Source organism: Gigantopelta aegis, chromosome 4 (assembly GCF_016097555.1).
Source record: "Gigantopelta aegis isolate Gae_Host chromosome 4, Gae_host_genome, whole genome shotgun sequence".
Classification (NCBI taxonomy): Eukaryota; Metazoa; Mollusca; class Gastropoda; order Neomphalida; family Peltospiridae; genus Gigantopelta; species Gigantopelta aegis.
This window is the reverse complement of record NC_054702.1, coordinates 3200386-3227946: the sequence shown is the minus strand read 5'-3', so window position 1 is coordinate 3227946 and position 27561 is coordinate 3200386. Positions and strand designations below refer to the sequence as shown.

At 38.6% G+C, this 27561-nt stretch overlaps 1 protein-coding gene across 1 annotated transcript in view; it reads right to left on the bottom strand.

The window, feature by feature from the left end:
- Window positions 1–1387: 1387 nt before the first annotated feature.
- LOC121372055 (centrosomal protein of 290 kDa-like) overlaps window positions 1388–27561 on the bottom strand; it is a 42216-nt gene continuing 16042 nt past the window's right edge. Inside the window, exons 15-31 of the mRNA XM_041498306.1 lie at window positions 27400–27533; window positions 16129–16321; window positions 15390–15463; window positions 14682–14829; window positions 14068–14233; window positions 12298–12353; window positions 11863–12027; window positions 9084–9233; window positions 8359–8484; window positions 7622–7714; window positions 6943–7092; window positions 6187–6267; window positions 5377–5550; window positions 3696–3807; window positions 2767–2963; window positions 1776–1836; window positions 1388–1479 (exon numbers count right to left, since the gene is read on the bottom strand). Coding sequence (XP_041354240.1) covers window positions 1388–1479; window positions 1776–1836; window positions 2767–2963; window positions 3696–3807; window positions 5377–5550; window positions 6187–6267; window positions 6943–7092; window positions 7622–7714; window positions 8359–8484; window positions 9084–9233; window positions 11863–12027; window positions 12298–12353; window positions 14068–14233; window positions 14682–14829; window positions 15390–15463; window positions 16129–16321; window positions 27400–27533 — 2172 coding nt within the window. The remainder of the gene's footprint in view (window positions 1480–1775; window positions 1837–2766; window positions 2964–3695; window positions 3808–5376; window positions 5551–6186; window positions 6268–6942; window positions 7093–7621; window positions 7715–8358; window positions 8485–9083; window positions 9234–11862; window positions 12028–12297; window positions 12354–14067; window positions 14234–14681; window positions 14830–15389; window positions 15464–16128; window positions 16322–27399; window positions 27534–27561) is intronic.

Sequence of the window (27561 nt, the reverse complement as noted above, 5' to 3'; positions counted from 1 at the left end):
AGATATTTCCTACCTATTGCTAAAATAGACACATTATTATAGTGAATACAAGCAATAACAGCACCTCTGTACGTCAGTTGTTAACTAATCACCTTGAGTTTGGATATTTCCTACCTAGTGCTCAAATACACATTATTATAGTGAATACAAGCAATAACAGCACCTCTGTACGTCAGTTGTTAACTAATCACCTTGAGTTTGGATATTTCCTACCTATTGCTAAAATAGACACATTATTATAGTGAATACAAGCAATAACAGCACCTCTGTACGTCAGTTGTTAACCAATCACGTTGAGTTTGGATATTTCCTACCTATTGCTAAAATAGACACATTATTATAGTGAATACAAGCAATAACAGCACCTCTGTACGTCAGTTGTTAACTAATCACCTTGAGTTTGGATATTTCCTACCTAGTGCTCAAATACACATTATTATAGTGAATACAAGCAATAACAGCACCTCTGTACGTCAGTTGTTAACCAATCACCTTGAGTTTGGATATTTCCTACCTATTGCTCAAATAGACACATTATTATAGTGAATACAAGCAATAACAGCACCTCTGTACGTCAGTTGTTAACCAATCACCTTGAGTTTGGATATTTCCTACCTATTGCTCAAATACACATTATTATAGTGAATACAAGCAATAACAGCACCTCTGTACGTCAGTTGTTAACCAATCACTGTGAGTTTAGATATTTCCTACCTATTGTTAAAATAGACACATTATTATAGTGAATACAAGCAATAACAGCACCTCTGTACGTCAGTTGTTAACTAATCACCTTGAGTTTGGATATTTCCTACCTATTGCTAAAATAGACACATTATTATAGTGAATACAAGCAATAACAGCACCTCTGTACGTCAGTTGTTAACTAATCACCTTGAGTTTGGATATTTCCTACCTATTGCTAAAATAGACACATTATTATAGTGAATACAAGCAATAACAGCACCTCTGTACGTCAGTTGTTAACCAATCACTGTGAGTTTAGATATTTCCTACCTATTGCTAAAATAGACACATTATTATAGTGAATACAAGCAATAACAGCACCTCTGTACGTCAGTTGTTAACCAATCACTGTGAGTTTAGATATTTCCTACCTATTGCTAAAATAGACACATTATTATAGTGAATACAAGCAATAACAGCACCTCTGTACGTCAGTTGTTAACCAATCACCTTGAGTTTGGATATTTCCTACCTATTGCTCAAATAGACACATTATTATAGTGAATACAAGCAATAACAGCACCTCTGTACGTCAGTTGTTAACCAATCACTGTGAGTTTAGATATTTCCTACCTATTGCTAAAATAGACACATTATTATAGTGAATACAAGCAATAACAGCACCTCTGTACGTCAGTTGTTAACCAATCACCTTGAGTTTGGATATTTCCTGTTTCAACATTAGTTCTGACTCTTCCAGGTCCAGTATCCGCTTCCGGTCTCTGTCACTTACTGGCAATACGTTTTAATAAAAAGGAAAGCAATAATTGAATCTTTAATTACTAGCCAGGACAAGTAATATAAACCAACATAAACCAATAGTTCATATTAATTGCTAATCATTAAAACAAAACAATATTATACACCATTTTGCAGAAGGTAGATAGTCCATGTAGAAATACAGTTTCAAACACTAATTTCTAAAAACGTTAAAACACGAAATAAGAGATGAGTGACTATAGATAACTTTCCAATCCTGGTAGCTACAGTACGATGTAAATTATGTTATATTTGCACAGAAAACTCACTGGCCAGTTCATCTCTTAACTTTCTCTCGGCTTTTTGCATCTCCAAGTTCAGTTTCGTCACCTACAAATACATTTTTTAATATAAAAGAAATTGAATATACATTTTAAATTAAAACAAAATTGCTGTTAAATAAAAAGTATCAATCACAGTAAATAGTGTATATTAGAGAAGTAAAAATATTTATCTACGTAATTCTAGGACCTATAAAAAAAACTGCCTTCGTTAAAGAGATTTGCATAACATATAGTAAGCTGTTTAGAATAGGAGCACATTTACTCAACTGTTGATTGTTTAGAATAGGAGCACATTTACTCAACTGTTGATTGTTTAGAATAGGAGCACATTTACTCAACTGTTGACTGTTTAGAATAGGAGCACATTTACTCAACTGTTGACTGTTTAGAATAGGAGCACATTTACTCAACTGTTGATTGTTTAGAATAGGAGCACATTTACTCAACTGTTGATTGTTTAGAATATGAGCACATTTACTCAACTGTTGATTGATTTCCAAAAATCAAACAAGTCTCAATCTGAATTCAAAAGGAAAAGAATGTCTGTTTAAAAACATCTGCTCATATTTAAACTATGGTTATAAGTTTCTAACAACTGGTTATTTTCACACTAGGTTTAGACTGTGAGGGAGTGAACCTGCTGCAAAACACAGACTACTTCCAGTAAATACCATGGTCCCATAATCTTAAGGTGATCTTAGCGCTAAGATCTCTTCGTGGAACAGGGCCCAGCAAGGGACAGACCTCCACATAAACTAACTTTGTAAAAGTGTCCATTCAAAATGTGCTTTACCACTTCCAGAAGACATTGTTTAAGTTAGTAGCTAAAGGTCCACATAACTTATTTTTTAAAATTTTAAAAATAAAAATCTGTGCCCCTATGGTGCAAGAAAGTACAGGATCTAACAGCAGCCCTTACAAGTTTTAAATTAACTGAGTACAGACTGATTACCAACTGGCCTAAAACGAAAATCACCTCGGCAAACTTATCCTCGAGTTCTTTGTTGCGAGCCTCGAGATCGCGCAGTATTTCCCGCTGCTGTTCGTACATGCGCACGGCATGTTCCGACCGCTGTCGTTCATTTAGCTCCTTCATCTCCAACATCGTTATCTTCTTGGAGATTGAAACAATGTCGGCATCAGTCACCGAGATGTCAGCACCATCCATGAAGCCTGTTGACAAGTAAAAAACCCAAAACTAGTTAAATCCCATCATATCAAAATGCCTGTTGCTTGTTATGATGATCGAACACCCAGACATCACACCCTATCCAATTTTGTTAGGTACAAAAACTAGTCCAATAAATCATTGCAAAACAATTTAAAATTTGAAAGCTCCTGTGTAAATTTCATAACAGTTTCACCACAGTATTATCATTTACCAAATACACAATTTTAAAATAGATGAATATCAATTTTTTTAGTGTAATGGTTTTGTAAAATTGGATGTACTTTGTAAAATGGTTTTGTTTTAAACTATCATGGCTATTTGGTGTTAGACAAATTGACATTTGTTCCAAATATTAAGACAGGAAACCCACTGCCAGTAAAATGGCTGTTCCTAGAGAAAACTTGCACAAATTCTTTGTATGCACTTTTTCAGACATGACAGCACATATTATTGCTTTTGATGAAGATGGTGTAAAATCTGAGAAATCCATTGAGAATAATCGACCATGTCAATGATTGATATAACCAGATTTTGTATGTGTGTGTGTGTGTGTGGGGGGGGGGGGGGGGCAACCACAATGTCTATGAATCATTATGGGAGACAGGAAAATATAAAAGGTGATAGTGGAAAAACCCCAGAAGGTTTGATAGGGGTGGGGCATGCCCCCATAACACACACGCTGGCTACGCCAGTGCTGCCGTTCCTCAATTTAAAAGAAGGCCAAAGACTCTCACCTCTCCGATGCAGTTCCTCCATTGCCGCCTCCAAAGCGTGTAACTTCTCTTTGTCCATCTCCGCCTGTCGCTTGATGGCTTCATTTTCACTCATTAGTCGCTTCACCTCCTCCTAAAGACAAATCATCACGCACAACTCAATTATTTACTGTATTACAATAGGTGAATACACTAGTCAGTCTGTTACCTCCTCCTATGTCAAATCATCACATACAACTCAATTAGTTACTTTATTACAATACGTGATAACACTAGTCAGTCTGTTACCTCCTCCTAAGTCAAATTATCACATACAACTCAATTAGTTACTTTATTACAATATGTGATAACACTAGTCAGTCTGTTACCTCCTCCTACGTCAAATCATCACATACAACTCAATTAGTTACTTTATTACAATATGTGAAAACACTAGTCAGTCAGTTACCTCCTAAGTCAAATCATCACATACAACTCAATTAGTTACTTTATTACAATACGTGATAACACTAGTCAGTCTGTTACCTCCTCCTACGTCAAATCATCACATACAACTCAATTAGTTACTTTATTGCAATACGTGATAACACTAGTCAGTCAGTTACCTCCTCCTATGTCAAATTATCACATACAACTCAATTAGTTACTTTATTGCAATACGTGATAACACTAGTCAGTCTGTTACCTCCTCCTACGTCAAATCATCACATACAACTCAATTAGTTACTTTATTACAATATGTGAAAACACTAGTCAGTCAGTTACCTCCTCCTAAGTCAAATCATCACTAACAACTCAATTAGTTACTTTATTACAATAGGTGAAAACACTAGTCAGTCTGTTACCTCCTCCTACGTCAAATCATCACATACAACTCAATTAGTTACTTTATTACAATAGGTGAAAACACTAGTCAGTCTGTTACCTCCTCCTACGTCAAATCATGACATACAACTCAATTAGTTACTTTATTACAATAGGTGAAAACACTAGTCAGTCTGTTACCTCCTCCTACGTCAAATCATCACATACAATTCAATTAGTTACTTTATTACAATACGTGAAAACACTAGTCAGTCTGTTACTTTCTTATAAGTCAAATCATATGTACAACTCAATTTTTTTATTACAATGTGTGAAAAAACTCATTGAATTTTTGGCACAAAGTGTAATCCACGAAATAAAAGTAAAATTTAGACATGCTACCTTGTGATCAAAGTCAGATACAGCATAAACAAGCAGACAAAAAACATCCAATTTATCTCATTTTTAAATATTACTAAGACATATCAGTCCAGCTTCTTTATGGTGATATCATGGGGACCACACAGAAATATGCACTCAAACATTTAGTAGCTAGAAAACAATTATACACTCAGATTTTCATCATCATAGAACCTTGTTTAACTTTACACAATGGCAATTCATGTGCAATAAACAATAAATATATTTTGTTCAAATGGTATCTCTGTGTTCATTCGTCCCTGATCTGCTGACCAGAATTAATCATCTCAAACTGTGGAATTAAAATGACTACAGCTATGGATCAATTGATACAGACATGTTGAGGTACTAAAAACAACCAACATTCTAACAATTACTTTTTTTGGTTAGTAATAAACAAAACAGAAGCACATTGCAGTTTGTGGAACCATTTAATTTGTTTAACAAATTTATCTTACCGTTGTCCAGTTTAACTCACCTGTAGACCGACGACAGCCTCGGCCCTGGAGACGAGCGTGTTGCCCTTCTCGAGCAGGTCTCTGTACTTCTCCGTCAGCTCGTGGTACTGCCGGTTCACCTTGTCAAGGTCACATGACGGAACAGAGTCTTCCAGAGACTTCTGCAGAGCAGCCATCTTGAACGATGACATATCCTGAAATAGGTAATTTGGTAACTTCATAAGAATTGCAGAGATGACATATATTGAAACAAGAAATTTGGTAACTTCATAACTGTATGAAAATGATACTGGGCAAGAAAAACATAACATTTTGCAGGGATTTGAAATTGGGTTACTGTGATCTTCTCATCAAAGAACATGGCCAGGAACAGTAGGCACGGAATCAGGAATTAAAAACAACAACCAAATCTGGAACATTTTCATCTCTCAAACTACAAGCCATGTAAACATTATTGAGTATAAAAAGAAATATTTCAATTACACTTAATCTACCTGTCCAACAAGTCAACTGTAAGATCCCAGTATAAAAAATATTTCAATTACACTTAGTCTACCTGTCCAACAAGTCAACTGTAAGATCCCAGTATGAAAATAAATTTAACCAAACCTAGAGTAATTTTGTTACAAGATTTAATATGCTTCCATATTAGTAATTCTTCAAGTATTAACAGGGTAAGCAAGAATCAATTTGTTTAATTATGTATTGCTCTTTACATTAATATACGTAATACAGGCTGACTGTCTTGTAAACAAGCAATGCTACTGTAAAAGAGCTTCTTAGTAATTTGTTTCATTTTCATAAATGATAAATCTATTGTGACCTCTGACCTTGTATCTCTGTAGATAGCCCATCCTCTCTGATATTGTAGTCTGCATCTGATTCATCTCATTCCGACAATTGTTTACTTCCTGTAACAGAATCAATGAATGAAACATTTGTTTGATTTAATGACATCGCTAAAGCAAAATGATGTCAAACATTTGATAATTCTAATACATAGTCTTCAGAAGAAACCCACTATGTTTTTCTATTAGCAGCAAGGATCTTTTATATGGACTTTCCCAGTCAAGACAGCATATACCACAGCCTTTGATATATCAGTTGTGGATCACTCATTAGGACAGGAAAAAAACATAGTAGGAAATGAATAAATGAAAGAATATCTACTGACACCTCAACATTTATCCTGTGACAGAACAGAAGAAACTATTTTAATATGTTCTAACACTTATGCTGACCGCACTCTACATATAGGTCTACGTGTATGTTGCAGTTTGATCTGGTTTTAATAGAAGATGAAAATTTCCTAATAAATCACACAAAAGGTAACTGTATTCTCTATGATATACGATTCTGTGACATTTCTTCTTCTATGTCATCTTGATCAGATGTTATTTTTCAAATGTTCAAAAAAAAATTATGCCATCTGATTTTTTTTTCTATTGGGAATAATATTCACCTTTGACCATTTTATTTATTTCAATGTATTTGTGACTTATTTTATAAGTTTGAATTTGAGTAACTATGTTACATTTCTATCAATCTGATACATTAGATATGTACACTAAGTTCTATATTTTCACCTTCCTCAAGTTTCCTTCGACCTCCTGCATTATCTGATGTCGTCTCGTCAAGGCTTTCTCGTTCACCCTCAGTACTGTGATGCGCCTCGTCATCTCAGACAGACGGCGTCGCACCTCAACATCGTCTTGTGACAAAGTGTCTATCAGCCGCTACAATACACATATAACATTATCGTATGGATTTATAACAGTTCATTACTCAACACTAGATCAATATGAAAACATTACACAAGAACCATCCTGATAGTAGTCAAAAGTGCTAATTTTACATTGGTTAAAACATTGTTGTTAACAATTGAAGAGACAAGGACTGTGATGTGGAAGAAACAACAAAAATTAAAAGATAGGAGCTGCCAGATCAGAGAGAAATTATATGGAAGTCAAAGGATAGGAAAGGGGGTAGGGATATTAAAAATATTAAACAAATTCATTGGTTCTTTACAAATTTTGATTAAACATTCTTGCTCTTTAAATTTCTAAAAAATGTTTTAAACCAATTTCTTGTTAATGTGTTCCCTGCATTAACAAATTATGTTTGGATATTGTTCAGAATTCCTGTCTCAAGAAAATCATCAAACAGAATATAACTGAACTGAATTTCATGGTAAAAAAACATTATCATGGTGACAAATAATAATATTACTGACTAACAATCATTACCATGATAGTTTATACTCACATCAAATTCTTGAACTCTGACCGTATTTTCTTCAAATTCACCTCTTACTTTCCCTAACTCTTCTTTCAATTTGTCCATTTCAGCCTCCCATTCCTGTAATTTGAGTACACAGTTTTTATAGATAACTTTAGTTTGTCTAAACGGGTTTCTAAATATAACAAACCTGTATTTTTGTTATCTGAATTATTATAACTGTAACAAAACAAGAATTAAAACATGAATTCTGAAAAAAAAAAGTCTTGTTTACATTAAATTGATTCAGTGTATAAATAAATATTAAATGTTTAAAAAAATTTATAATGTGAAATTTGTGATTAATCTAGTTCTTTCATTTTTTTAAAGTTCATAAAATTAATTACAAATTTTAATAATGCATGTTTAATATTGTACAACTATGACCCAAATCATTAGAACTTAAAAAGATAAACACAAACATTTAACATAAAATTAATAATTTTAAAAACCCATTATATTGCATTTCTACTTTATTTGCTTAACTAAAATACACCATTGAAAATTTAAGAAAACACATGAGAAATAATGTAAACCTTTTTATCATTAAGATAGTCTTGATACAAAATTTAAGAAAACACATGAGAAATAATGTAAACCTTTTTATCATTAAGATAGTCTTGATACAAAATTTAAGAAAACACATCAGAAATAATGTAAACCTTTTTATCATTAAGATAGTCTTGATACAAAATTTAAGAAAACACATCAGAAATAATGTAAACCTTTTTATCATTAAGATAGTCTTGATACAAAAGGCCTTGCTGGTGTCTCATGACTGCATATTTCCGTTTATAGTCTTCCAAAGCTGTCTCGATTTTCTTCATGTTTTCTTCCTTCAGCGACAGTTCCTGTGATTTGGGGGGGAAAAAAGAGGACAAGCTTAAGAGTCTGTGAAAAATAGTGCTCAATTAAAAAAACAAGACTTATTATGGATCTAAAAGCAAAAGTTTATGATGTAACCAGCATTGCTCCTGTAAAAAGTAAAACTAGTATCGTACATTCTGTCGCACTTAAAACAAACATATGGGCAATGTTAGTTTCACAATATTATTCTCTTGCTTTAAAGGCAACAAATTAAACAAACCTGTTGTAAATCTTGAAAATGTAGGCCATACATGTAGTTGTAATTACCTAAATACAATCTCATTTATATGTCTTTTTTTAAATCATTAATTGATTTAGAATTGATAACATACAAGTGCTAATAAAAATAATTTGATTTGTCTTAAATATTTACAGTCACATAGACAAACAGTAGTCATTCTGTTTCATTTCTAGATGTAAATTTCTTCCAAATGGTGCTCCTAAATTATCAGTCATTACATATGCTTGCATTCAAAATCAAAGTTAAAAAGTGAGGGTTGGGATAAAAAAATAAAAAAAGGAGGCTTATTTTGCATTGTGTGATTGCTAAATGACCCAGTATTACGGTGAAACATGGTCTGACCTGCAGGACAACGACGAGGTGTTCGTTGAGACTGGCGATCACCTCGGTGCTGGACACGGCCATCCCGTCGGGGAGAGGCAGCGGCTGGAAGACGCCCGGGGCGATACCCGCCTCCTGGAACATCTGGTAGTCCTTTTCCATCTTACCAATCTGTGGGGAATCAACATTAAATATTATCTAGAAACATCTGGTAGTCCTTCTCCATTTTACCAATCTGTGGGGAATCAACATTAAATATTATCTACAAACACCTGGTAGTCCTTCTCCATTTTACCAATCTGTGGGAAATTAACATTAAATATTATCTACAAACATCTGGTAGTCCTTCTCCATCTTATCAATCTGTGGGGAATTGACAATAAATATTATCCTGAAACATCTGGTAGTCCTTCTCCATCTTACCAATCTGTGGGGAATTAACAATAAATATTATCTAGAAACATCTGGTAGTCCTTCTCCATCTTACCAATCTGTGGGGAATTGACAATAAATATTATCCTGAAACATCTGGTAGTCCTTCTCCATCTTACCAATCTATGGGGAATTAACAATAAATATTATCCTGAAACATCTGGTAGTCCTTCTCCATCTTACCAATCTGTGGGGAATTAACAATAAATATTATCCTGAAACATCTGGTAGTCCTTTTCCATCTTACCAATCTGTGGGGAATCAACATTAAATATTATCTAGAAACATCTGATAGTCCTTCTCCATTTTACCAATCTGTGGGAAATTAACATTAAATATTATCTACAAACATCTGGTAGTCCTCCTCCATCTTACCAATCTGTGGGGAATTAACATTAAATATTATCTAGAAACATCTGGTAGTCCTTCTCCATCTTACCAATCTGTGGGGAATTGACAATAAATATTATCCTGAAACATCTGGTAGTCCTTCTCCATCTTACCAATCTGTGGGGAATTAACAATAAATATTATCTAAAAACACCTGGTAGTCCTTCTCCATCTTACCAATCTGTGGGGAATTAACACAAAATATTATCTAGAAACACCTGGTAGTCCTTCTCCATCTTACCAATCTGTGGGGAATTAACATTAAATATTATCTAAAAACATCTGGTAGTCCTTCTCCATCTTACCAATCTGTGGGGAATTGACAATAAATATTATCTAAAAACACCTGGTAGTCCTTCTCCATCTTACCAATCTGTGGGGAATTGACAATAAATATTATCTAGAAACACCTGGTAGTCCTTCTCCATCTTACCAATCTGTGGGGAATTGACAATAAATATTATCTAGAAACACCTGGTAGTCCTTCTCCATCTTACCAATCTGTGGGGAATTAACATTAAATATTATTTACAAACACCTGGTAGTCCTTCTCCATCTTACCAATCTGTGGGGAATTAACAATAAATATTATCTAGAAACATCTGGTAGTCCTTCTCCATCTTACCAATCTGTGGGGAATTGACAATAAATATTATCTAAAAACACCTGGTAGTCCTTCTCCATTTTACCAATCTGTGGGGAATTAACATTAAATATTATCTAAAAACATCTGCATCATAAACGACAATGTTTCCATGGATTGATAATCTTTCTCTATCTTACCAATCTGTGGATAATTAACAAAACATGTTCTTTAAAAATATCTGTATCACATATGATAATATTTCCAGGAAATAAAATTGGGACTTCATTTTTAAACTGGATTTTATGCTATAAAAGTGCCATCAGAGATAGCATGTTATGGTAATAAACAAATACAAAAAATACTGCAAAAGTAAATTGTTTATAAAAAATGTTGCAAATAATAACAATATAATTTAAATTCTTTCCAGCTGCCATTTTTATTAGCAAGGGATTTTCCTAATTTAAAAGAAAACCTAAATTAAACAGTTAATCAATCAGGTTAATACATGTCAATCTGACGTCATACCACAAAGTGCAGCTCCCCTACATATAGTCGGTTGTACAAAACCTCCAAACAAAAGTTCCAGTTTTGATACCCCAAGGCTTTGTGGAATCATGCATCTGGTCACCTGGCCAGGTATTCCTTCCTGTCTCTTCACATTTAGGATCAAAATGGGGTTTTGGGCTTGTTATTTGTTGTTCATTGTTTATTTGTGACATTTTGGATAATTTGGAAGTGAATCTGTACTAAAACCCACCTATTTTGCTCTTGACACATATTATAGTTAAACCCCTCAAAACTGTATCTTCAGTAAACCAGAATTAAAAATTCAAAACTGGATGTTATTCATGGGATTTTTTCTAATATAACTACAGAATATAACCTTTCTAAACTGGATACCCCTTTTAATAGGACTTTTTACTTGGTTTCATGGATGTCCGGTTTAAAAGGGTTTCACTGTCTGTTCAATTCAAAACCACATATTTCTTCTCTCATAGTAGTCTATAACCTCTCTCCCGATTCACCTGGCACAAGACAGTGTGCCTCAAACGTAGATAAAAGAAAATAATCATCATCTTTCTCATCCTGTCATGATCCATTCCTGGACGTTGTGAGGGGGCTTGTATTTCTCAATGACACAGAGAGCTATGCCAGGAGTAGTTTCGGCTCCTGTTAGGGATATCCAAGCTGGATTGGTCCAAGGGTCGATGGGTAGAGACTGGACTAACAAGGACTAAGGGTGAGATAACCCTGACAGAAACCTCGAGTACTGAAGTCAGATGTATAAGTGCACTCCAGTAGACCACAATACCATGGATATACAGCTATTAAGATTACACTTTCGGGATCTTTCTCATTATATCTTCTCGTCAAAGCTATGAGTCAACGAACCTTATCAAAAGCCTTGTCTCGCTCTAGTAACAACTTGTTACACTCCACTCGCGTCTCCCGGAGCACAGCCCTCAGTTCCTCGTTCCTCCCCCGCAGTACGTCCATCTGTTCCTTCATGTACAGAGCCGTGTCGTAACTACCGACAACCTTCTTCGCTTCAATCGCCTGAAAATAACCAGTGGGAAATTAAAGTTATTGTGAGATACATTACTATTATGATTTTATTCTTATGTTGCAAGCTTTTCACAATTATCAATATGTTTGTGTACCAACCATGTGCCGGACAGAGGAGGTCTATATCAACAACAAATTTTTAAATGGAAAAAAGTAAATAATGAAAATGTTCAGTGTAACAATTTGTTTTAACTGGCCCTGCTAGCCACCATGGTTTTCAAGTTATAAAATGTAAAACTAATGTGAATGAAAGCAACTTACAGCCAACATTTTGTCAATACTGGGGAATGACACAGGCTCAATTTCACTGTCAGTCTCTGAAAAAAGAAAACCAAGAAAATCTGAATTAGTATACAAGCAAACAAGAAACAAACATTCCCATAATGTAACTGAGCATGAGCTATATCGCAGTCCACACCATAAGTATTAACAACCACTGTATACAAGGTACAGCATCATGTTGTTTGCAATACCACTGAGCATGAGCTATATCGCAGTCCACACCATAAGTATTAACAACCACTGTATACAAGGTACAGCATCGTGTTGTTTGCAATACCACTGAGCATGAGCTATATCGCAGTCCACACCATAAGTATTAACAACCACTGTATACAAGGTACAGCATCGTGTTGTTTGCAATACCACTGAGCATGAGCTATATCGCAGTCCACACCATAAGTATTAACAACCACTGTATAAAAGGTACAGCATCGTGTTGTTTGCAATACCACTGAGCATGAGCTATATCGCAGTCCACACCATAAGTATTAACAACCACTGTATACAAGGTACAGCATCGTGTTGTTTGCAATACCACTGAGCATGAGCTATATCGCAGTCCACACCATAAGTATTAACAACCACTGTATACAAGGTACAGCATCGTGTTGTTTGCAATACCACTGAGCATGAGCTATATCGCAGTCCACACCATAAGTATTAACAACCACTGTATACAAGGTACATCATCGTGTTGTTTGCAATACCACTGAGCATGAGCTATATCGCAGTCCACACCATAAGTATTAACAACGACTGTATACAAGGTACAGCATCGTGTTGTTTGCAATACCACTGAGCATGAGCTATATCGCAGTCCACACCATAAGTATTAACAACCACTGTATACAAGGTACAGCATCGTGTTGTTTGCAATACCAGAATAAAGAGTTAATCTGCAAACAAATTATCATTTTTACAATTTTAAAGTAAACTTTTCCCATGGTATTCCCTTTCAGTGTTCTTCAACTAAACATCCAGGTGGGTACCCTGTCATGCCAGTATGAGCGCCAACCTCACAATTTACAACAACATGTCGGCCATGCTGAATATGAACCAACCATCCTTGCAAAATCTTGTTATTTTGTTCAAATCTAGGCAATATAAAATGTTTTAAAATATATATATAGTCAGTTGTAAGTGAGCCAGGGATCAAATGCATCATTCATATTATTGTTATTATTATTATTATTTTGCTATGTTATAAACATGATGTTCACATGGTGGATCTACACATTTTCATACAACTATTCTACTCTGTTGTAAACATGATGCTCATATGGTGGATCTACACATTTTCATACAACCATTCTGCTCACATGGTGGCTCTACACATTTTCATACAACCATTCTACTCTGTTGTAAACATGATGCTCACATGGTGGCTCTACACATTTTCATACAACCATTCTGCTGTTGTAAACATGATGCTCACATGGTGGATCTACACATTTTCATACAACCATTTTGCTTTTTTGGTTTCAGAGGAGTCCGAGAATACAGAGTATTACTTCAGCCCATAATGAAATGAATCCTACATTTTTCATCCCCACCCACCCTTGTTTTTTTATTGGCCATAAATATTTATTATTGTCATTCAAACATATATTTTGTTTGATATGCAGTATTTCCAATGTCCTAAAAATATTAAATAAAAAATAAAATTTCACCTGCACCCCCATTAAAAAAATATTTGGATGAAAATTTAGCATGTATTTTATCGTGGCGTTATGTCAAGAAGATGCTGACCTTTCCCACTTTTCTTCATGACCTCCATGACCTCTTTGAGGCCCGACTCGAGGTGTTTGTTCTCCTCCTGCACCTCGCGCACCATCACTCGTAACTTAGACAGCTCTTCATCCTTCCGGTCCAGTTCCAGCTGGTTCTTCAGGAATTCTCTGTCGATCTGTTCTCCCTACATAAAATAAAATCAGGAGTACAATTAGACATTATTTAATTACTTTTATTGACTTTTTCACTTTAGTAAAAACAAATTCAGTCGGTCAAATCAGACATTATTTAATTACTTTTATCCATCTGTTCACCCTAGAAAAACAAATTCAGGGAGAATTATTTTATCCTAATATAAACAGTTTTTACCATAAAGTTTACAGGATACAGGACAATGAACGTTTGTGCTTTTATCCAATAAAGGTCCACTTACACTGTCTTGGGCACACACTTCTGTAATCTGAATTGTCTGTCGAGACAGAGATATCAGTATATATAGTCAATATATTACAAACTGATTACTTTCTTCATGAATCATACATTGAATAAATCTTTGGATCATAGAAATAGAGAAATAATTTGTTATTTCACAGTTGACTTCTTCCTAAACAGCTTGGACTTTTTCAACGTACACGAATATGTCTGTCTTCTCTTTCAACGTCGTGGACGATTCTTGCAGCTGTGCTGGTTGGCTGACCCTGTGTTTTGCGAATCTTTAGTTCTTCGGTAAAGTCTTGTACCGCCAACATGTCTTCAGCAGTCAGACCCAGTGCAACAGCCCTAATAAAAAATATAACAAAATCATCTTTAATAATTTATTGAGAACTATTACAATAAATGCAAGGTTTCAACTGAAGGATACTGGACGTTGTCCAAAAGACTTGCCAAGAACTCACATGGTCAAAGAATTAAGTTCTCACAATTTAGTAATCCCTTTGATTTGTAATATTTACTGATTAAAATATTGATTTAGTAACTGTCCAATATGTATTCCCGTATTCAGTTTGACATGGATCACTGTGATTTATTAGTTAGGGCATCATTCATTCATTCATTCATTCATTATCAATTTTAACTGAGTCAACATCTAGGTAATCATGGTCAATGGGATGACCATTAAAACCGTCAACTGAAATGTCTGTGTCGAAATGTTGCCCATTCATTTAGGTATTTTAGAATTCAGGTTTCATAGTTGTTGAGAACCACTACAATATTTATACCATATGACCTCACTGTAAGGTGGTTTCAAAACTTTAACCCATCAGCACTTAAAAACCTTTTGTGACTATGTCTTATGTCTATGTACCAATTAAAAAAGTAACAAATTAACAAGTGCCAACCTTTGTCCAGTTTGTTGAGCCAGTTTTCTGATCTTTTTCTTCAGATCAATTCTTTCCTCCTCAAGTCTTTCAATCTATGAAGAATGAATGCTTCAAATAAATAACTTATAAACAATTTATATACAACAGAATAATCATTCTTCTCCAACACAATGAACAGGTTGGTTCCCATCCATGCTGGTTTGACCTAGCGTCAACCTCATCATCTTCGAATGCATGTCTCTCACTGAATAAGATCCTGTCATGTTCACAATATCTAGTTACGTGTATTTTTGTTAAATCTAGCTTGTATAAAATTACCAAAACTTCTATGTGCCAAATTCATGAAAGCTATTTTTTTTAAACACTGGTGTTTAAGTACTGTAAAAATATGTAAATTTTAGTCCTATAAACATTACCATGAAAATTCTAAATGTCCTGGGAGCTATGCACCTCTGACATTATACCACCATGCTATATTCTCCTGTTCAACGGGTATGTCAACCTGACATTATACCACCATGCTATATTCTCCTGTTCAACGGGTATGTCAACCTGACATTATACCACCATGCTATATCTCCTGTTCAACGGGTATGTCAACCTGACATTATACCACCATGCTATATTCTCCTGTTCAACAGTTATGTCAACCTGACTTCACAAAAGTTGAAGAACACTGAAATAATGGACAGAGAAAAACCAATACTGTTTTAGGAGTTTGAAGGGTGGTGGTGGTAAAATAATTCTCTGATCTAACCTCTCCTTGCAAAGCGAAGTTCAATGCTCGGTCTTCTTCTTTCCGAACAGCCTTGTTTTTCTTAAACTCCTTCATATCCAATGGCTCCTTAGGGTCAAGGCCGAGACGGTATCGCAGCTCTTCATTTTCATCGAGGATGTCGTTAATTCTCATTTCTGCCTTGTTGATGTGCTGTGTAAATTCTTCAAGGTCTCTGTAAGTACAAGTAAAGAAAGAGGTGAAATTAACTATTCAGCAATTTTACATTCGACAGAGAATGATTTTAAAATATACATGATTATATTCCTGTGTTATTGAAACCTTTAGTATTGAGTTTCACTGCCACAGGTTCTAAAATAAAATACACTACCTTCAGGCTATTCCTAAAACAGTCACATGAGACAGTGGTTTAAGAGATTAAAAAATCCACCCATCACAGAACAAAACTAGGTAAGAGACAGCATGTATCAGGTGATTCATTATGTGGTTGGGATGGGGAGAAAAACCTGACTCAATATAGGGCTATAATCCTACAAGATCAGGTGAGAGCTTTACCACTGAGCCAAATTCCTACCCTTGGTGGTGAAGTGGTTACGCTAGATCTCTTAAACCTGACTCAATATAGGGCTATAATCCTACAAGATCAGGTGAGAGCTTTACCACTGAGCCAAATTCCTACCCTTGGTGGTGAAGTGGTTACGCTAGATCTCTTAAACCTGACTCAATATAGGGCTATAATCCTACAAGATCAGGTGAGAGCCAAATTCCTACCCTCGGTGGTGAAGTGGTTACGCTAGATCTCTTAAACCTGACTCAATATAGGGCTATAATCCTACAAGATGAGGTGAGAGCCAAATTCCTACCCTCGGTGGTGAAGTGGTTACGCTAGATCTCTTAAACCTGACTCAATATAGGGCTATAATCCTACAAGATGAGGTGAGAGCCAAATTCCTACCCTCGGTGGTGAAGTGGTTACGCTAGATCTCTTAAACCTGACTCAATATAGGGCTATAATCCTACAAGATGAGGTGAGAGCCAAATTCCTACCCTCGGTGGTGAAGTGGTTACGCTAGATCTCTTAAACCTGACTCAATATAGGGCTATAATCCTACAAGATCAGGTGAGAGCCAAATTCCTACCCTCGGTGGTGAAGTGGTTACGCTAGATCTCTTAAACCTGACTCAATATAGGGCTATAATCCTACAAGATGAGGTGAGAGCCAAATTCCTACCCTCGGTGGTGAAGTGGTTACGCTAGATCTCTTAAACCTGACTCAATATAGGGCTATAATCCTACAAGATGAGGTGAGAGCCAAATTCCTACCCTCGGTGGTGAAGTGGTTACGCTAGATCTCTTAAACCTGACTCAATATAGGGCTATAATCCTACAAGATGAGGTGAGAGCCAAATTCCTACCCTCGGTGGTGAAGTGGTTACGCTAGATCTCTTAAACCTGACTCAATATAGGGCTATAATCCTACAAGATGAGGTGAGAGCCAAATTCCTACCCTCGGTGGTGAAGTGGTTACGCTAGATCTCTTAAACCTGACTCAATATAGGGCTATAATCCTACAAGATGAGGTGAGAGCCAAATTCCTACCCTCGGTGGTGAAGTGGTTACGCTAGATCTCTTAAACCTGACTCAATATAGGGCTATAATCCTACAAGATGAGGTGAGAGCCAAATTCCTACCCTCGGTGGTGAAGTGGTTACGCTAGATCTCTTAAACCTGACTCAATATAGGGCTATAATCCTACAAGATGAGGTGAGAGCCAAATTCCTACCCTCGGTGGTGAAGTGGTTACGCTAGATCTCTTAAACCTGACTCAATATAGGGCTATAATCCTACAAGATGAGGTGAGAGCCAAATTCCTACCCTCGGTGGTGAAGTGGTTACGCTAGATCTCTTAAACCTGACTCAATATAGGGCTATAATCCTACAAGATGAGGTGAGAGCCAAATTCCTACCCTCGGTGGTGAAGTGGTTACGCTAGATCTCTTAAACCTGACTCAATATAGGGCTATAATCCTACGAGATCAGGTGAGAGCCAAATTCCTACCCTTGGTGGTGAAGTGGTTACGCTAGATCTCTTAAACCTGACTCAATATAGGGCTATAATCCTACAAGATGAGGTGAGAGCCAAATTCCTACCCTCGGTGGTGAAGTGGTTACGCTAGATCTCTTAAACCTGACTCAATATAGGGCTATAATCCTACGAGATCAGGTGAGAGCCAAATTCCTACCCTCGGTGGTGAAGTGGTTACGCTAGATCTCTTAAACCTGACTCAATATAGGGCTATAATCCTACAAGATGAGGTGAGAGCCAAATTCCTACCCTCGGTGGTGAAGTGGTTACGCTAGATCTCTTAAACCTGACTCAATATAGGGCTATAATCCTACAAGATCAGGTGAGAGCTTTACCACTGAGCCAAATTCCTACCCTTGGTGGTGAAGTGGTTACGCTAGATCTCTTAAACCTGACTCAATATAGGGCTATAATCCTACAAGATGAGGTGAGAGCCAAATTCCTACCCTCGGTGGTGAAGTGGTTACGCTAGATCTCTTAAACCTGACTCAATATAGGGCTATAATCCTACAAGATCAGATGAGGTGAGAGCCAAATTCCTACCCTCGGTGGTGAAGTGGTTACGCTAGATCTCTTAAACCTGACTCAATATAGGGCTATAATCCTACAAGATGAGGTGAGAGCCAAATTCCTACCCTCGGTGGTGAAGTGGTTACGCTAGATCTCTTAAACCTGACTCAATATAGGGCTATAATCCTACAAGATGAGGTGAGAGCCAAATTCCTACCCTCGGTGGTGAAGTGGTTACGCTAGATCTCTTAAACCTGACTCAATATAGGGCTATAATCCTACAAGATGAGGTGAGAGCCAAATTCCTACCCTCGGTGGTGAAGTGGTTACGCTAGATCTCTTAAACCTGACTCAATATAGGGCTATAATCCTACAAGATGAGGTGAGAGCCAAATTCCTACCCTCGGTGGTGAAGTGGTTACGCTAGATCTCTTAAACCTGACTCAATATAGGGCTATAATCCTACAAGATGAGGTGAGAGCCAAATTCCTACCCTCGGTGGTGAAGTGGTTACGCTAGATCTCTTAAACCTGACTCAATATAGGGCTATAATCCTACAAGATGAGGTGAGAGCCAAATTCCTACCCTCGGTGGTGAAGTGGTTACGCTAGATCTCTTAAACCTGACTCAATATAGGGCTATAATCCTACAAGATGAGGTGAGAGCCAAATTCCTACCCTCGGTGGTGAAGTGGTTACGCTAGATCTCTTAAACCTGACTCAATATAGGGCTATAATCCTACAAGATGAGGTGAGAGCCAAATTCCTACCCTCGGTGGTGAAGTGGTTACGCTAGATCTCTTAAACCTGACTCAATATAGGGCTATAATCCTACAAGATGAGGTGAGAGCCAAATTCCTACCCTCGGTGGTGAAGTGGTTACGCTAGATCTCTTAAACCTGACTCAATATAGGGCTATAATCCTACAAGATGAGGTGAGAGCCAAATTCCTACCCTCGGTGGTGAAGTGGTTACGCTAGATCTCTTAAACCTGACTCAATATAGGGCTATAATCCTACAAGATGAGGTGAGAGCCAAATTCCTACCCTCGGTGGTGAAGTGGTTACGCTAGATCTCTTAAACCTGACTCAATATAGGGCTATAATCCTACAAGATGAGGTGAGAGCCAAATTCCTACCCTCGGTGGTGAAGTGGTTACGCTAGATCTCTTAAACCTGACTCAATATAGGGCTATAATCCTACAAGATGAGGTGAGAGCCAAATTCCTACCCTCGGTGGTGAAGTGGTTACGCTAGATCTCTTAAACCTGACTCAATATAGGGCTATAATCCTACAAGATGAGGTGAGAGCCAAATTCCTACCCTCGGTGGTGAAGTGGTTACGCTAGATCTCTTAAACCTGACTCAATATAGGGCTATAATCCTACAAGATGAGGTGAGAGCCAAATTCCTACCCTCGGTGGTGAAGTGGTTACGCTAGATCTCTTAAACCTGACTCAATATAGGGCTATAATCCTACAAGATGAGGTGAGAGCCAAATTCCTACCCTCGGTGGTGAAGTGGTTACGCTAGATCTCTTAAACCTGACTCAATATAGGGCTATAATCCTACAAGATGAGGTGAGAGCCAAATTCCTACCCTCGGTGGTGAAGTGGTTACGCTAGATCTCTTAAACCTGACTCAATATAGGGCTATAATCCTACAAGATGAGGTGAGAGCCAAATTCCTACCCTCGGTGGTGAAGTGGTTACGCTAGATCTCTTAAACCTGACTCAATATAGGGCTATAATCCTACAAGATGAGGTGAGAGCCAAATTCCTACCCTCGGTGGTGAAGTGGTTACGCTAGATCTCTTAAACCTGACTCAATATAGGGCTATAATCCTACAAGATGAGGTGAGAGCCAAATTCCTACCCTCGGTGGTGAAGTGGTTACGCTAGATCTCTTAAACCTGACTCAATATAGGGCTATAATCCTACAAGATGAGGTGAGAGCCAAATTCCTACCCTCGGTGGTGAAGTGGTTACGCTAGATCTCTTAAACCTGACTCAATATAGGGCTATAATCCTACAAGATGAGGTGAGAGCCAAATTCCTACCCTCGGTGGTGAAGTGGTTACGCTAGATCTCTTAAACCTGACTCAATATAGGGCTATAATCCTACAAGATGAGGTGAGAGCCAAATTCCTACCCTCGGTGGTGAAGTGGTTACGCTAGATCTCTTAAACCTGACTCAATATAGGGCTATAATCCTACAAGATGAGGTGAGAGCCAAATTCCTACCCTCGGTGGTGAAGTGGTTACGCTAGATCTCTTAAACCTGACTCAATATAGGGCTATAATCCTACAAGATGAGGTGAGAGCCAAATTCCTACCCTCGGTGGTGAAGTGGTTACGCTAGATCTCTTAAACCTGACTCAATATAGGGCTATAATCCTACAAGATGAGGTGAGAGCCAAATTCCTACCCTCGGTGGTGAAGTGGTTACGCTAGATCTCTTAAACCTGACTCAATATAGGGCTATAATCCTACAAGATCAGGTGAGAGCTTTAATCCTACAAGATGAGGTGAGCCAAATTCCTACCCTCGGTGGTGAAGTGGTTACGCTAGATCTCTTAAACCTGACTCAATATAGGGCTATAATCCTACAAGATGAGGTGAGAGCCAAATTCCTACCCTCGGTGGTGAAGTGGTTACGCTAGATCTCTTAAACCTGACTCAATATAGGGCTATAATCCTACAAGATGAGAGCCAAATTCCTAGGTGAGAGCCTTAAATTCCTAAATTCCTACCCGGTGGTGAAGTGGTTACGCTAGATCTCTTAAACCTGACTCAATATAGGGCTATAATCCTACAAGATGAGGTGAGAGCCAAATTCCTACCCTCGGTGGTGAAGTGGTTACGCTAGATCTCTTAAACCTGACTCAATATAGGGCTATAATCCTACAAGATGAGGTGAGAGCCAAATTCCTACCCTCGGTGGTGAAGTGGTTACGCTAGATCTCTTAAACCTGACTCAATATAGGGCTATAATCCTACAAGATGAGGTGAGAGCCAAATTCCTACCCTCGGTGGTGAAGTGGTTACGCTAGATCTCTTAAACCTGACTCAATATAGGGCTATAATCCTACAAGATGAGGTGAGAGCCAAATTCCTACCCTCGGTGGTGAAGTGGTTACGCTAGATCTCTTAAACCTGACTCAATATAGGGCTATAATCCTACAAGATGAGGTGAGAGCCAAATTCCTACCCTCGGTGGTGAAGTGGTTACGCTAGATCTCTTAAACCTGACTCAATATAGGGCTATAATCCTACAAGATGAGGTGAGAGCCAAATTCCTACCCTCGGTGGTGAAGTGGTTACGCTAGATCTCTTAAACCTGACTCAATATAGGGCTATAATCCTACAAGATGAGGTGAGAGCCAAATTCCTACCCTCGGTGGTGAAGTGGTTACGCTAGATCTCTTAAACCTGACTCAATATAGGGCTATAATCCTACAAGATGAGGTGAGAGCCAAATTCCTACCCTCGGTGGTGAAGTGGTTACGCTAGATCTCTTAAACCTGACTCAATATAGGGCTATAATCCTACAAGATGAGGTGAGAGCCAAATTCCTACCCTCGGTGGTGAAGTGGTTACGCTAGATCTCTTAAACCTGACTCAATATAGGGCTATAATCCTACAAGATGAGGTGAGAGCCAAATTCCTACCCTCGGTGGTGAAGTGGTTACGCTAGATCTCTTAAACCTGACTCAATATAGGGCTATAATCCTACAAGATGAGGTGAGAGCCAAATTCCTACCCTCGGTGGTGAAGTGGTTACGCTAGATCTCTTAAACCTGACTCAATATAGGGCTATAATCCTACAAGATGAGGTGAGAGCCAAATTCCTACCCTCGGTGGTGAAGTGGTTACGCTAGATCTCTTAAACCTGACTCAATATAGGGCTATAATCCTACAAGATGAGGTGAGAGCCAAATTCCTACCCTCGGTGGTGAAGTGGTTACGCTAGATCTCTTAAACCTGACTCAATATAGGGCTATAATCCTACAAGATGAGGTGAGAGCCAAATTCCTACCCTCGGTGGTGAAGTGGTTACGCTAGATCTCTTAAACCTGACTCAATATAGGGCTATAATCCTACAAGATCAGGTGAGAGCCAAATTCCTACCCTCGGTGGTGAAGTGGTTACGCTAGATCTCTTAAACCTGACTCAATATAGGGCTATAATCCTACAAGATGAGGTGAGAGCCAAATTCCTACCCTCGGTGGTGAAGTGGTTACGCTAGATCTCTTAAACCTGACTCAATATAGGGCTATAATCCTACAAGATCAGGTGAGAGCCAAATTCCTACCCTCGGTGGTGAAGTGGTTACGCTAGATCTCTTAAACCTGACTCAATATAGGGCTATAATCCTACAAGATGAGGTGAGAGCCAAATTCCTACCCTCGGTGGTGAAGTGGTTACGCTAGATCTCTTAAACCTGACTCAATATAGGGCTATAATCCTACAAGATGAGGTGAGAGCCAAATTCCTACCCTCGGTGGTGAAGTGGTTACGCTAGATCTCTTAAACCTGACTCAATATAGGGCTATAATCCTACAAGATGAGGTGAGAGCCAAATTCCTACCCTCGGTGGTGAAGTGGTTACGCTAGATCTCTTAAACCTGACTCAATATAGGGCTATAATCCTACAAGATCAGGTGAGAGCCAAATTCCTACCCTCGGTGGTGAAGTGGTTACGCTAGATCTCTTAAACCTGACTCAATATAGGGCTATAATCCTACAAGATGAGGTGAGAGCCAAATTCCTACCCTCGGTGGTGAAGTGGTTACGCTAGATCTCTTAAACCTGACTCAATATAGGGCTATAATCCTACAAGATCAGGTGAGAGCTTTACCACTGAGCCAAATTCCTACCCTTGGTGGTGAAGTGGTTACGCTAGATCTCTTAAACCTGACTCAATATAGGGCTATAATCCTACAAGATGAGGTGAGAGCCAAATTCCTACCCTCGGTGGTGAAGTGGTTACGCTAGATCTCTTAAACCTGACTCAATATAGGGCTATAATCCTACAAGATGAGGTGAGAGCCAAATTCCTACCCTCGGTGGTGAAGTGGTTACGCTAGATCTCTTAAACCTGACTCAATATAGGGCTATAATCCTACAAGATCAGGTGAGAGCCAAATTCCTACCCTCGGTGGTGAAGTGGTTACGCTAGATCTCTTAAACCTGACTCAATATAGGGCTATAATCCTACAAGATGAGGTGAGAGCCAAATTCCTACCCTCGGTGGTGAAGTGGTTACGCTAGATCTCTTAAACCTGACTCAATATAGGGCTATAATCCTACAAGATCAGGTGAGAGCTTTACCACTGAGCCAAATTCCTACCCTTGGTGGTGAAGTGGTTACGCTAGATCTCTTAAACCTGACTCAATATAGGGCTATAATCCTACAAGATGAGGTGAGAGCCAAATTCCTACCCTCGGTGGTGAAGTGGTTACGCTAGATCTCTTAAACCTGACTCAATATAGGGCTATAATCCTACAAGATGAGGTGAGAGCCAAATTCCTACCCTCGGTGGTGAAGTGGTTACGCTAGATCTCTTAAACCTGACTCAATATAGGGCTATAATCCTACAAGATGAGGTGAGAGCCAAATTCCTACCCTCGGTGGTGAAGTGGTTACGCTAGATCTCTTAAACCTGACTCAATATAGGGCTATAATCCTACAAGATGAGGTGAGAGCCAAATTCCTACCCTCGGTGGTGAAGTGGTTACGCTAGATCTCTTAAACCTGACTCAATATAGGGCTATAATCCTACAAGATGAGGTGAGAGCCAAATTCCTACCCTCGGTGGTGAAGTGGTTACGCTAGATCTCTTAAACCTGACTCAATATAGGGCTATAATCCTACAAGATGAGGTGAGAGCCAAATTCCTACCCTCGGTGGTGAAGTGGTTACGCTAGATCTCTTAAACCTGACTCAATATAGGGCTATAATCCTACAAGATGAGGTGAGAGCCAAATTCCTACCCTCGGTGGTGAAGTGGTTACGCTAGATCTCTTAAACCTGACTCAATATAGGGCTATAATCCTACAAGATGAGGTGAGAGCCAAATTCCTACCCTCGGTGGTGAAGTGGTTACGCTAGATCTCTTAAACCTGACTCAATATAGGGCTATAATCCTACAAGATGAGGTGAGAGCCAAATTCCTACCCTCGGTGGTGAAGTGGTTACGCTAGATCTCTTAAACCTGACTCAATATAGGGCTATAATCCTACAAGATGAGGTGAGAGCCAAATTCCTACCCTCGGTGGTGAAGTGGTTACGCTAGATCTCTTAAACCTGACTCAATATAGGGCTATAATCCTACAAGATGAGGTGAGAGCCAAATTCCTACCCTCGGTGGTGAAGTGGTTACGCTAGATCTCTTAAACCTGACTCAATATAGGGCTATAATCCTACAAGATGAGGTGAGAGCCAAATTCCTACCCTCGGTGGTGAAGTGGTTACGCTAGATCTCTTAAACCTGACTCAATATAGGGCTATAATCCTACAAGATGAGGTGAGAGCCAAATTCCTACCCTCGGTGGTGAAGTGGTTACGCTAGATCTCTTAAACCTGACTCAATATAGGGCTATAATCCTACAAGATGAGGTGAGAGCCAAATTCCTACCCTCGGTGGTGAAGTGGTTACGCTAGATCTCTTAAACCTGACTCAATATAGGGCTATAATCCTACAAGATGAGGTGAGAGCCAAATTCCTACCCTCGGTGGTGAAGTGGTTACGCTAGATCTCTTAAACCTGACTCAATATAGGGCTATAATCCTACAAGATGAGGTGAGAGCCAAATTCCTACCCTCGGTGGTGAAGTGGTTACGCTAGATCTCTTAAACCTGACTCAATATAGGGCTATAATCCTACAAGATCAGGTGAGAGCCAAATTCCTACCCTCGGTGGTGAAGTGGTTACGCTAGATCTCTTAAACCTGACTCAATATAGGGCTATAATCCTACAAGATGAGGTGAGAGCCAAATTCCTACCCTCGGTGGTGAAGTGGTTACGCTAGATCTCTTAAACCTGACTCAATATAGGGCTATAATCCTACAAGATCAGGTGAGAGCTTTACCACTGAGCCAAATTCCTACCCTTGGTGGTGAAGTGGTTACGCTAGATCTCTTAAACCTGACTCAATATAGGGCTATAATCCTACAAGATGAGGTGAGAGCCAAATTCCTACCCTCGGTGGTGAAGTGGTTACGCTAGATCTCTTAAACCTGACTCAATATAGGGCTATAATCCTACAAGATGAGGTGAGAGCCAAATTCCTACCCTCGGTGGTGAAGTGGTTACGCTAGATCTCTTAAACCTGACTCAATATAGGGCTATAATCCTACAAGATCAGGTGAGAGCCAAATTCCTACCCTCGGTGGTGAAGTGGTTACGCTAGATCTCTTAAACCTGACTCAATATAGGGCTATAATCCTACAAGATGAGGTGAGAGCCAAATTCCTACCCTCGGTGGTGAAGTGGTTACGCTAGATCTCTTAAACCTGACTCAATATAGGGCTATAATCCTACAAGATGAGGTGAGAGCCAAATTCCTACCCTCGGTGGTGAAGTGGTTACGCTAGATCTCTTAAACCTGACTCAATATAGGGCTATAATCCTACAAGATGAGGTGAGAGCCAAATTCCTACCCTCGGTGGTGAAGTGGTTACGCTAGATCTCTTAAACCTGACTCAATATAGGGCTATAATCCTACAAGATGAGGTGAGAGCCAAATTCCTACCCTCGGTGGTGAAGTGGTTACGCTAGATCTCTTAAACCTGACTCAATATAGGGCTATAATCCTACAAGATGAGGTGAGAGCCAAATTCCTACCCTCGGTGGTGAAGTGGTTACGCTAGATCTCTTAAACCTGACTCAATATAGGGCTATAATCCTACAAGATGAGGTGAGAGCCAAATTCCTACCCTCGGTGGTGAAGTGGTTACGCTAGATCTCTTAAACCTGACTCAATATAGGGCTATAATCCTACAAGATGAGGTGAGAGCCAAATTCCTACCCTCGGTGGTGAAGTGGTTACGCTAGATCTCTTAAACCTGACTCAATATAGGGCTATAATCCTACAAGATCAGGTGAGAGCCAAATTCCTACCCTCGGTGGTGAAGTGGTTACGCTAGATCTCTTAAACCTGACTCAATATAGGGCTATAATCCTACAAGATGAGGTGAGAGCCAAATTCCTACCCTCGGTGGTGAAGTGGTTACGCTAGATCTCTTAAACCTGACTCAATATAGGGCTATAATCCTACAAGATGAGGTGAGAGCCAAATTCCTACCCTCGGTGGTGAAGTGGTTACGCTAGATCTCTTAAACCTGACTCAATATAGGGCTATAATCCTACAAGATGAGGTGAGAGCCAAATTCCTACCCTCGGTGGTGAAGTGGTTACGCTAGATCTCTTAAACCTGACTCAATATAGGGCTATAATCCTACAAGATGAGGTGAGAGCCAAATTCCTACCCTCGGTGGTGAAGTGGTTACGCTAGATCTCTTAAACCTGACTCAATATAGGGCTATAATCCTACAAGATCAGGTGAGAGCCAAATTCCTACCCTCGGTGGTGAAGTGGTTACGCTAGATCTCTTAAACCTGACTCAATATAGGGCTATAATCCTACGAGATCAGGTGAGAGCCAAATTCCTACCCTTGGTGGTGAAGTGGTTACGCTAGATCTCTTAACTTTAAGGGCAGGACATTTAAGTCCATATTCACCCTGAAAGAAGACAAACATGGCAAATATATTATTGATGAAGGGACAGTATTGCTGACATCAACTGGATATTTAAGTCCATATTCACCCTGAAAGAAGACAAACATGGCAAATATA